At 36.1% G+C, this 12,534-nt stretch overlaps 1 protein-coding gene across 1 annotated transcript in view; it reads right to left on the bottom strand.

The window, feature by feature from the left end:
• LUZP2 (leucine zipper protein 2) overlaps nucleotides 1-12,534 on the bottom strand; it is a 235,305-nt gene that overhangs the window by 105,198 nt on the left and 117,573 nt on the right. The window contains exon 4 of the mRNA XM_008686893.1: nucleotides 9,866-9,928. Within this exon, the coding sequence (XP_008685115.1) occupies nucleotides 9,866-9,928 (63 nt within the window). The remainder of the gene's footprint in view (nucleotides 1-9,865; nucleotides 9,929-12,534) is intronic.

The raw sequence follows: 12,534 nt of genomic DNA, 5'->3' as shown, positions 1-12,534 counted from the left end.
GCAAATGGAGACAAAGAGTAAAGAAGGAATCAAAACAAGAAAACTGTGGAAAATATTACTTTATAGATATGAGCTTGGCATCTCTGTGGGAATCGGATAGCACATAAAAAATCAATATGTATTTCTTATTTGAGTGCAGTTAACACACAATGTCAATTTAAAAATGAAAAAAAACAATAAAATGAATTCATTAAAAAAAAACAAATCTCTGATCAATCTTTAAAAAAGAATCAACTATGATCAGAAGTGAGAAAGGCATTCTCCAACAGTCAGAATTTTGTAAGAAGGAAAAAAATCTGCCTTGGAATGTTGAGAATCTTAATCACCAAACATTTAGAATGAAAGTCAATGCCGTCAGGAAGATGAGCCACTTCATGCAAGGGACCGGAATGGAAGGTGTTACAGGACCCTTGTAATATGAAGGTTCTTCTGTTGGTGAAGACTTACGTAGTAAGTTGATCTAACTTGTTTCTAGAATGGGGTTGTTAAGGCTAAATGACAGTGGTAGAGGCTAAGATACCTGGAATCTCTCTTTAAGCGAAATGACTTAATCAGAGAAAGACAGTTAACATATGATCTCACTCATATGAGGAATTTAAGAAACAAAACAGGATAGGGGAAGGGAGGGAAAAATAAAACAAGATAAAATCTGAGAGGGAGACAATCCATAAGAGACTCTTAATCATAGCAAATAAACTGAGGGTTGCTGGAGGGGAGGGGGGTGAGAGGATGGGGTAACTGGGTGATGGGCATTAAGGAGGGCACATGTTGCAATGAGCACTGGGTGTTATATAAGACTGATAAATTACCAAACTCTACACCTCTGAAACTAATAATACACTATATATTAATTGAATTAAAATTAAAAAATAAAAAAATCGCTTGTTACAAATATGTAAAAAAAAAAAAAATTATGAGATAGTCCAGGGCCAATCAATAAGTGGTAGCATTGTTGGAGTGAAAGACTCCCAGTGGGTACTACTTAGGCATTCTTCTCACGCCTTCAGAAGCTGTACATTCCTTGTTATAAACTATGAAATTTATGGAGAACTCTCCTTTTAAATATTCCTCTAAATTGTTTCTGTTGCAGCAGCTTCCAATGCAATTACCTTCAGAGGTAATTGGCTTCTTCTCTGTTATTATGTGCAGGTTAACAAACACCCTAGTAACTGCGTAACAGCAATGAAATGAGATAAAATAAATCAAGTCACAAATATACTTCTGAAATGTCTCCTGCCATGACAAAGGGAACATCCAAATGTGTTGCCAAAAGAAGTATTCAAAGAAGAAAAACTTGCTCTTGTTTTCTGAAATTGTATTTGGCATTGCCATTAAGATAAAGGATATGGAAACAAGGCATTTTTAAAAAATTGCATAATGACTGAAATTACTGTATGTTTTCTTCACTGTTCTTTTTAGAGATAATACTGTGATTTTTCTATGTTTTAGAGATGAAAAGCTATTTGAGGATGTTTTATGTCCCTGAGCCATACTTCTATCGGGTACTCAAATTTGACTACCAAAGGCCATAACTGCTAATCTATAAATTAGAACCTAAGGTGAGTTCTCATCAGAAACATGTATTAAATTTTCAGTGTGCTCAGAAGAAACAGAAGATGCCTCACATTGAAATATAATATAATATAATATAATATAATATAATATAATATTTATATTTAAACATACTGAAAATGAAACCAGTTAGGACCTAAAGAAACCAGTGCCTCAGTTGGCACATGTCCTGCTTGGGTCTGAAATGGCTGTATACTGAGCAAGTCCCAGAAGGAGAGTGATTTCCCCCCAAGGTCTCATGATGGTGCCACTGCTCTACATATGCTCCAAGCAAGGAAAGTGCAGCCAGCTGAAACTAATAAAGAAGAGACTGGGGCCCCTCTCCGTGGGGAGAGGGAGGCAGCTTGTTAGGCCAAGACACACATGCAACATGATAAATACGATGAGAATGGGTAGGGAAGGTCAGCGATCTATCACCCCACCCTCTCAGAACAAGGAAGAAACGTTCGAGGGCTGATCTAAAGTTCAGTGTCTTCATTGTGATTTTCTACACAAAGATTCCCGCTTGTGCCTTGTTCTCTAACATTCCTTAGCGTAAAGACCACTTCTCTTTGAAATACATGTAACAATTATTATTTCCTGGGACAGTAAGACAATGGTGTGGAAATCTTCCAGAATAGCTCTGCTGAAACTGAAGACTGGCTACAGGCAAAATATTTAGAGCTCATTCAGGAATGGCAAATAGGTTTATCTTGAGTGCCAACTGTGACTGGCCTTTAGGATCTGCTTCACATCTTGGAAGGAGAATGATTTTGAGGCTAGATGTAAGCTCAGTGGGAAAGAGCCCCATGACACATTAGCAAGTTGTGAAGTAGGCACAGGGTATGGGGTGGGAATATACAAAGACACACACATTTTAAAATGTATTCACAAGTGCACTTAAAATATTTCAAGTAATAATATTGTTAATATTTTAAAATATTTTATTTCATTTTTATTTCATTTTCCTATGTGATAGGGTGTAACATTTTTTTTTCAATTCCTGAGCTAATGGCAAAATTTGGTTAAAATGGTAAAATTTAAAAACATTATTTAAAGTTATAAACCCTTTCTAAAAATCGTTTCTAACATAACCATCAGCCTGGCAGAGATCACATCTCAGTTTTCAAATAAGTGAACAGATTAAGAGAGAGAAAAGAAACTTGGAACAAACACGATTTATGCCCAGTAACAGCTTAGAATGGTAGAAGGTAAGAGCCAATATGTAAAGCAATGGTTCCGAAACTATTAAACTTTGGATATTTGTAGAACATTTGATAATCTGATAATTTATACAAACTTCATTCTAAGAGTAATGCTTATGAAAACTCATGAAAATTCTGAGCAAATTCTGAGGACTCAATACCTTCCTGAAATGCATTCATTGACTTCAAATCCCTCACTGAAGCATGATGGCATCTTATTCAAATGGAAAGAACTTTGCTCAGTGCCTGACAGATAACACATGCTCAATCAATACTTTTGAACAAATGAGTGAACATGAAGTCACCAAACTCAGACGGAAGTTGTGTCATCATAGCTATATCACTTTAAAACTCTGAGCTTCTTTTCTTAAAAAGTCCTGCGCTTTTTGGTGATTTTCACCAAAACTGGATTTTGGAGAATCCCAATGTTTTTGGAGAAAATTTAATGTTTACTAAATTTCAATTCGTTACAACTTCTGATAAGACACATCTGTGTCCTTTTTATAACCTGCATGTCTACTCCATTATCAGATACATAATGAAAACAATAAATGAGTTTAGGCTTGTTGGCTTTTGTGTGTTAAGCATGAATCCAACAAGGCTGAAAAGTTGTTTTGATTGGGAGAAGGCCAGTTAATTTTCTCTTGTGTCTTACCCATAGAACATACTCTATTCTGTAGTTTTAAAAACATGTAGGGTGGATCACAAGAATATAGAGAATCAGAAAAGAAACCTCTGTCCCAAGCAATTGCCAATTCTAAACTGAAAGCAGCATATTTTTGCGCTGAAAATGCTTATGTTTTTAAGGAAATGCATTGAGTTTTAGTTGCCAACAGATGTTATGGGATTTTTTGTCATTAAGTTATATTTCTAGCTATACATGTTTGCCTTTTAGATCTCTTGAGTGCATTAGAAAATATTTCCTGAAAGTATAATCTATAAATAACCCTAGGAAACAAAATAGAATATAACTGGGAAAAATGTAATATAGTGGAGTCAAAGACCGAGATTAGAATAAAAACTCTGCCACTTACTAGTTTTGTGATTTCAGACAAGTCTTTTAACATCTCTAGGCTTTGTTTTTCTGATGCATGACAAGGTGACATTATTACCTGCCCCGACTGACCCGCAGAATTATTTTGAGTCACAAATGAATGTGTTTTGAAAACCTTAAAGTTTGTCAAATCAAGTAAGAAAGTAAAATCAGCAACCCTTCTCACCTTTTCTCCAAGGTGAAACCTTTCTCCACCTTTTCTGCCTACATTTTAGGGCCAAAACTCATTTCACTGGAGATAATTTGACATTTGTAACAAATGATTGGCACCAAAAATGCTTTGCTCATTAAAAAGTGGTTTAACACATAAATGAGATAAATGTAAGATAATGAGAGGCAGATGCATAAAAATTACCTTAAATTACACAGGGGTTTAAAAATTACGGGGCAACTGCTTATAGAAGACTCAAATCATCAAGAAATGATACGACATTTGTTGGTATTCATACAAGGAAATTCATGTGGCAATGTTCCTGCTTTTAGGAGCGAACACCAGTGGGGATATCAAGTTGGGCACATCTGGTTTCTAGAGAAAAGACGAAAGAGAACACATGCCATGTTGATGTCTGAGTTTCAGAGGGAATGGGTACATCTGGCCTGTCACCAAATATGCTGGAATAAATATCAGAATGTCGATACAATGATATAAATATATACTGTGAAATAGTTATCAAAGTAATAACTATAAATCTCAGTCAAATATACTTGACATGATACCAACAAGTCAGCTCAATTTTAAATGAATGAATGAATGAGTGAATCTACTATGATAGTTTCAATTTATTAACAAATTGGTTTTTTTAAATAAATATTTTGGTGGACTTCATTGTCAAACTTCTGAAGGCCTCAACTCCTTCATTGTTAGATGGATTCCCATAACTTCTCTTCTCTGTCTTATAGGGGTTGTGATGAGGATGTAATAATGTTCATAACAGCACCGGGTACAGCATAAAATGTTAAGTATATAGAAGGCATAGTGATTCTTATCCTGTTTCCTATTTTTTGTGAAGTGAAATGAAAAGGCCATCTTGTCTCTTTCCATGGTGAAAAATCATAAAGTGAACTTAAGTTTGTAAACCTAAGTGAACAGCTAAAAGCTTAGCAACTTTTATTAGCCAACACTTGCGATCTTTAAAAGTTACAATGGCCAAGATATGGAAGTAACCACACACACACACACACACACACACACACACACACATACACACACACAGGCAATGGAATATCACACAGCCATAAAAAGGATGAGATCAGCAAGATTGGGGGCCAGGAGGTCCCCCACTTGTCTCTCCCACAAAAACAATAAATAAACAACTACAGACAGATGAAAATAACTCAGGGAAAGCTTTGAACTACAAAAAAGCAGCCAAAACACTGTGGAACTCAAAAACTGAGCATGGCCGCATAGAAAACCATAGGAAGCATGTTATCTATGTCACCCCATCCCCCGGTCCAGGGCAACCCAGTGCCAGGAGGAATCCCCACAGAGAAATTTCACCCCACAGGAAAAGGGAGAACAAGAGAAGCCCAGCATATGGGCCTGCTATGAAGTTTGCAGCCTTTGCTACCAACGATTCACACAGTCTTCTCCAATGCTGATCCCAGCTGATGGGGCCCTTCCAGAGTCCCTGCTGCTGCAAGTCCTCCCCTGGGCTGGAGCTATTGCTGCAGTGAGACGTGTCCCTAGAGTCCCCAAACCCTACTTTCTGGGGTTGGGATGCCTCAGTGCTTTGCCAAAAATGTGACCAAAGCTGCCACTGCTTTGAACCCTGCCCTCCAAGTTCCCAGGTCCTGGCTCTGACCTGTCATTGCTGAGGACCACTGGGCTGATGCTCCGAGCCCTGCCCCTGGGTCCCAGGTCATGGTTCTAGCCTGTCGGTGCCAGGACTGTGCTGCTGCTGGTCTGAACACCACTTTAAATATATATGATTGCATTCCTCAATTATTCTCCCATAAAGTAAAAAAAAAATCTAAACTCAAAAAACGTAGTAGGTATCAGTAACATTACAATTTTTCAATAATTTTAATGAATTATTTTCTAGTTATATGTATGTTCAATAAAAATTATATCTCAAGTTGGAAATAACACATTTTTCATCACAGTGTAAGTTAAAATCACAACACACACATATACAAATAGACAGCTGCACATATATTTGTAAGGTTAAAGTTGAGACACTTCGGCATACACATATGAAAAATTATTCATTTATATTTTTACAAAGAAATCACTAAAGGATGCTTTATGTTTTAAAATTATGTGAAAAAGCAAAATATATAATCTATATTAACATATATATTAATCAAAAGGCAGATTATGCCTAGCACAAAAGGAACTAAACAGAAATATAAATTATATCAAAATATTGTGTGTTTTGAGTGATGGGATTTTAAGTGGATTGTTTAGTTTTAGTTTTTTTTTTTTTAAATATTTTATTTATTTATTTGAGAGAGAGAGAAAGAGTGACCGGGGGTGGGAGGGTGAGGAGCAGAGGGAGAGGGACAAGCAGACTCTGCACTCAGCATGTAGCCCAATGCAGGGCTCAATTCCATGACCTGGGCCCAAATCAAGAGTCGGACACTTAACCAACTGAGAGCCACCCAGGAACCCTGGATTTTTTTTTTTTTTTTTTTTTGCTTTTAAAAATATTTTTCTACAATGAGAAAATAATACTTTGAAATTAAACAAGTGCATATAAAAAAGCAAAATAGAGAAGCAAACTAGAGAATAGATATTCCAAAGCATATCATCTCCAAGTGGAATCAAGGAGGATAAAAAGTAACACACGTCTTGGGTAACTCACAGCAGGGCCTCACTTCTTTCCTGAGTAGAGAATGTTTACTATTGCTGGCAGCCTTCCCAATCAAAAGCCAGCTCTCAAACTTTAATAAGGATACTGAATTTATCAACATGTCTGGCAATTGTCAGCACATACCATTATTTTTAAAATATAATTGAAGTGCTTCAGGAGCACACATTCCTCCTTCAAAGTCTATCTTTATTACCAACTATCAAATCTTTTCAAAATTGAGCAGATTTTCAGGGAAACTACTTGAAATAGAATTCTCTCCTACTCATCTCAGAGTTCAGCAAAGTATTACCAAAGATATCCTGTGGATTCATTTTCAAAAGTGCCTGGGTGAATTTCCAAGTTCCCAGGTCCTGGCTCTGACCTGTCATTGCTGAGGACCACCGGGCTGATGCTCCGAGCCCTGCCCCTGGGTCCCAGGTCATGGTTCTAGCCTGTCGGTGCCAGGACTGTGCTGCTGCTGGTCTGAACACCACTTTAAATGGTGTTTAAACCCCTTGGGGGCTATGGACGTGAGTTTCTACCCCTTGGGGGCTATGGACGTGAGTTTCTACCACATACTGCCACGACACATCTATTTACGTATGCACATATGCATATGCATGTACCCGTGTATATATACTCATTTATTCATTCGACATATGTTTTCATAAGATAGAAAATGTACACTGTTGATGTAGTAGTAGGCAAATTGTATGAGTGAATACCACCAAGATGAATGAATGAAGACATCACAGCAGAAACCGTTTTCACAAGGGAACCTGAAAATACTAAGGCCTCAGGTCTTTTGCACGGATATATGACCAAGTTTGGGGAAACATCTTAAAAAACTCTCCTCCTTTACAAAAATTAGGACACTGAAGGACAAGTGCCCCTTCCTTTTCTTCTCTGACTTTATCTAAAGTTGGACAAAGACAGCCTATAAAGCTTTAACCACGATCAAAACTTAGTAGGTTGAGGATCATGATAAGCAAAGGTAGGAAAACCAAAAAACTTGGTCCTGTTGACACTGTTTAGCTACTGAGTAAGTTAAAAAACTGTCATGTTTATAGACCTCTTTTTATGTTATTTAATACAAATCTTGCTGTTAAACAGCTTTTTGGGGATTGTATATGCTGAACGCATCCTAATTTATGTACCTTCATGGTCTATTCATACACGACTCACCTGATTTCATATATAAGTGCTCCTTTCAAAGTGACATGAAATAACAAGGCTTACAAATAACGTCTCATTTTCAAGTCATAAAGAGTTTCAACAAATCCTGATTTGGGTAATTTCTGAAAGTTGATAAATTACTAATGTATATTCAACAACTGGCATATTACGAAGAAGTAAATCACTGAAAATTATTGGATCTCCTCATTCTCTTCTCCCAAATTTTCTTTCGCTAACTCTTCAATTTGGGAAATGAAATTCAAAAGATTTAAAAAGCCTCATATGATCTATCTTCACATAAATTTCTCAGCCTACCACCTAAAACTTATCAGCTCTAGGGAGCTCGGATTTGTTTTATTACACTCCTGATATTATTAAGTTAAACTAATTCACAGAGAACTAGAAATTTCTCTACAAATGAAAATACACACACACAGACAGACATGCATGCCCTTTCTTTTCCAATTTCAGTAATTTACTGTTGATGACTGCAAAGAGCTAAGGCCAACCTGAATATAAAAGTTAAGATACCCTGAGCTCGAGTCTCAGGATGAAAGATTAAAGGTAGAAAGAGAAATGCCTTAGGTTTTATACTTTTATTTACTTATCACATACAATGAACAGAGTGTTGAGAGGCAGGGGTCTGTAAGCATTAATGAGAATTAATTCACAGTTTTCTTGGTGTGCTGGGGAATATCTTGTTGTAAATGAGGTCAAAGAAATGGCAAGAAGCATATTTATGTAAGAGTAAATGGGAAGATAATGTCCAGATTCATGCGTCATATGGAATGAGAATTTAATAAATATTGGTTGACATAATAGGAACACCTTCCTCTGACTCTGAGCCAAAAGTAATGGGGCTGAAGAAGAGAAATGTGTCATTTCTTATTGTTTTCTCTGGAAAAATTGCAGGATTTTTCCAACCATTAAATACAATGAGGAATTATCCTTCTTTAATTTAGACCTTGCACTTGTAGATTGAGCTGATCATTGTAATGAAAATATTAAAAAAAATATTACACACAATATAATTCATATTTATTGTTTATTAAACAAATCATTACTCCTACTTCTAAGAGCCTAATATTCCATCACTTTATTGCATTTGGAAATGCACATGGACCATAAGCACAACAATTAAAGGCACCCACTTCTTATATCCCCCTGTGCAAGGGAGATAAAAGAAAGTATCTAAGTTTCACCTTGCTGTTATAACGAACTACCATGAACTAAGTGGCTAAAGACAAAACAAAACAAAACAAAAAAACTACTTCTATTCTCTTACAGTTCTGGAAGTCTGAAGTAAATTTTATAGGACTAAGATCAAGGGGTTGGTAGGGCTGGTTCTTTCTGGAGGTGATAGGAAGGAAATCCTTCACATTGTCTTTCCTCCTCCAGCTTCTGTGATCACGTAATCTTCTTATTTAGGCCTTTTTGTCTCACTCTTGTATATTACATTTAGTTTTCACCTGGATATTTTGGAATACCCTTCCTCTCTGAAGATCCCTAACTTAATCCCATCTGCAGTCTCCTTTGTCATAAGATTCACAGGTATGAGGAATTAGCAAGTGGATATCTTTGGGAGGTCATTATTCCAGTTTGTGGCAGATATCTCCCTATACATAGACCTTGACTTGATAGTCTTGTAAAGAAAAGTATCAATTACTAAAATCAATCAACAATGATTAAATATAAAGACTCTTAATAATGAAGAGATTTATGCAGGATCTCTGGAGGTCAAGAATGTAGATCACCTGGATCTCACCTCTGGAAATTCACTCCATCTATGCTGTCCTTAATGTAAATATTCTGAAAGACCACATTCCTCAATATTGAATTAAAGTAATTGAAGGTTACAAAGGGACTTTAAACACTTTGGAATGATGCCTGCCTTTGATTAAGAATGTACCCAGGAAACCATATCTGCATTTGTCTCCATTAATTAAGAAGGCAAGAAAATGAAAGCATCTTCAATGCAGTCAAATACAGCTGTAATTCTTACAAAAATCCAGAAATTAAATTTAAGCTAAATGATATTATAGTTTATGTACTAAGAGGGTAGTGGGGTAAGGGAGAAAGATGCTCACCTTAAATAATAAATCCTTCTTCCCATAACGAAGCTCCTTCAGCTGGGCTTGGATTTTTTTTGACTGCAAGAACAGAAACATAGGTTAGTGCCTTAATTTCATTTATATTTTCAAACCTGAAGATTAAAAGTATTTTAAACTGTACCAGAATTAATTTTACAGTCAAGCAAAAGCTTAATCTCTGCTTTAGAAGCTGGCCATCCAGCTAGTCTAGGCAGGAGGACAAAACCAAAGCCTGTGCAACGGAACCATATTGCTTTTTTCTTTGTAGAAATTTTACTTTTTAACCTTTAATTTTTTAATTTGAGTATAGTTGACACATGATAGAAGCCATTCTGTTTAAAAGGCAATATTTAAAGAAAGTAGTTTATTGTTTCTCTCCCCAGCATCCGCTCCCAAAAAATACACACACAGAGAGAATTTTAGTCACCAGAGCATGTCCAACAATTCAATTTTAGATGCTAAGTATACCTATGTATATGTATGCCTCAGTTTCACTGCTTACTTTCAACTACTTCTTCTTTAAGATTAAGTATGTGTAAATTAAAGTTGACAACCAAGTTTGAATTTGACATACGTCTAAAGGGAAGGCAGCAGGCAAACGTGACAGGAAGTCAAGAAAGCAACTAGAATGCTAAGATGCTGAGGGGAAGGGTGTTTCTCTGTAGAAGAATGCACTTTTTAAGACAACTATGCCAAATACAACAGGCTTTAAACCAAGGAAATTTCTCTCAGCAGGACATGTTTGCTAATGGAAATATACCTGGTGAGCCACAGATGATAATCCCATCTTCCCATTTCTCCAGAGCAGACCCAATATCAAACATTCTAACATAACGACCCCAGTTATTTGTCCTTCTGTATCTAAAATTACGGGTTCCGACTCCTCAGTAGAACAAAAACACAAATAGATTTAACATAGTCACATAAAAAATGATAATTGAAAAAAATAGTATAATAGGTGAATAGGAATGTAAAATGGTATAGTCACTTTGGGCAACAGTTTGGTGGTTTCTTATAAAGTTAAACATACACAAACTGTATTATACAGCAATTCTTTCTAGATTATTTGTCCAAGAGAAATGATAATATATACATAAATGTTTATAGTATCTTTATTCATAAAAGAGTCAAAAGCTGGAAACAATGTTCATGTCCATTAACTGGCGAATAGCAAACATTTTATGGTACCTTCATGAAATACTACAATACTGTTAAGCAATTTAAAAAAGTGAGTTAAGTACTGAAGCATGTAACAGTGTGGATGGATTTCAAAAGCATTATACTATGTGAAATAACCCAGTCACTAGAAGCTATCTTTTGTATAATGCCATTTATATGATATTCTAAAAAAGACAAAGGATAGGGAAAGAAATCAGGCTAGTAGTTGACACTGGGTGGGGATTTGTGGCAGAGATTATAAAACAGCAAGAGGAAATTTGGGGGATGATGAAAATGTTTCATGTCTTTAATATACACATTGATCAAACCCATCCAATGGTATACTTAAAGAGGGTGAATTGTATGTAAATTATATCTTAATAAAATTCAATTTTAAAAGTAGCTGTTCATAGTACATACACAAAATCCTCACGGGACTATTACATCCCATTAAACTGTGTTGTTATGAAGGTCCTCTCAACAAATAAAGCCCACTCCTATTTTTGAAATACTATAATTTTCCTAGCTTACATCGAATGTATAGGAGTCTTTCACTGAATCAACTGCAGCTATACTATAGTTCAGTTTCTTATTATATTCAGAACATGTCTAATGATGCAAGATAGGAGAGTCTGCCAAGTGGGAGACTGTTACGATGGTGTTATAATTCCTAAATTCTTGTCTAATGCTGGAAGCACCATCAATTAAAAGTGTTGTCTGTGATATAGCACCACAAGCTCTAATATTAGAAACTGTTTTTATAGACACTCCTATCATGAACCACCTGCATTCTGTGCTCTATTGAATCAGGAAATTGATAAGAAAGAACAAAAAGAAAATAAAATGAAAAGAAAGAAAGGAAAGGAAGACGAGACAAGGAAAGAGGGAGAGAGGAAAAGTGAAGGGGGGAGAGTGGTGATTTGAGAGAGAGAGAGGAAGGGGGGGAGAGTGGGAAGCAGGGAGGAAAAGTCTGACATATTAACAATTCGGAACTGTGCAATTAAACTCTATACCCAGAAGAAGCAAGGATTCGTGTTTTTTTACAAACTAGCTACTATTTTTTTCATTTCCATAAAAAGTCATCCTCTTTCCCTTGATATGTTTACTGAAAGTGAAATGCATGATATAATGCATAAGAAGACAAAGAGTCATCGTTGTATGTGCACAGTTAATCCTGGCTCTTGAGAATAAACACTCTCACTTGAAACCCCCAGCCTCCTGAATTTATACGTCTACCTCAGGATTCTACATTTATTACAACCCTGTTCTCCTGGCACAAAATTCCCCAAGTAACCCCGAATAATGATATTTCAGACATAGCATCTCTCTCTGGTTACATTAATTTCATCTCCAAGACATTTGCTGGTTTTCATGGCCATCCTTAATTTTGTGCTACTGATTTCAGGAAAGAATCATTTCTGTTATCTTCTCCAACTTCAAATGCACAGTTGATTGGCATTGTTCCCCTGCTGCTTCAATCTGTTAGCCAGGGCTCATTTATAGCCAGG

This window comes from Ursus maritimus, unplaced genomic scaffold, assembly GCF_017311325.1.
Source record: "Ursus maritimus isolate PB19 unplaced genomic scaffold, ASM1731132v1 scaffold_23, whole genome shotgun sequence".
Taxonomy (NCBI): Eukaryota; Metazoa; Chordata; class Mammalia; order Carnivora; family Ursidae; genus Ursus; species Ursus maritimus.
This window is presented reverse-complemented; position numbering and strand designations above follow the sequence as displayed.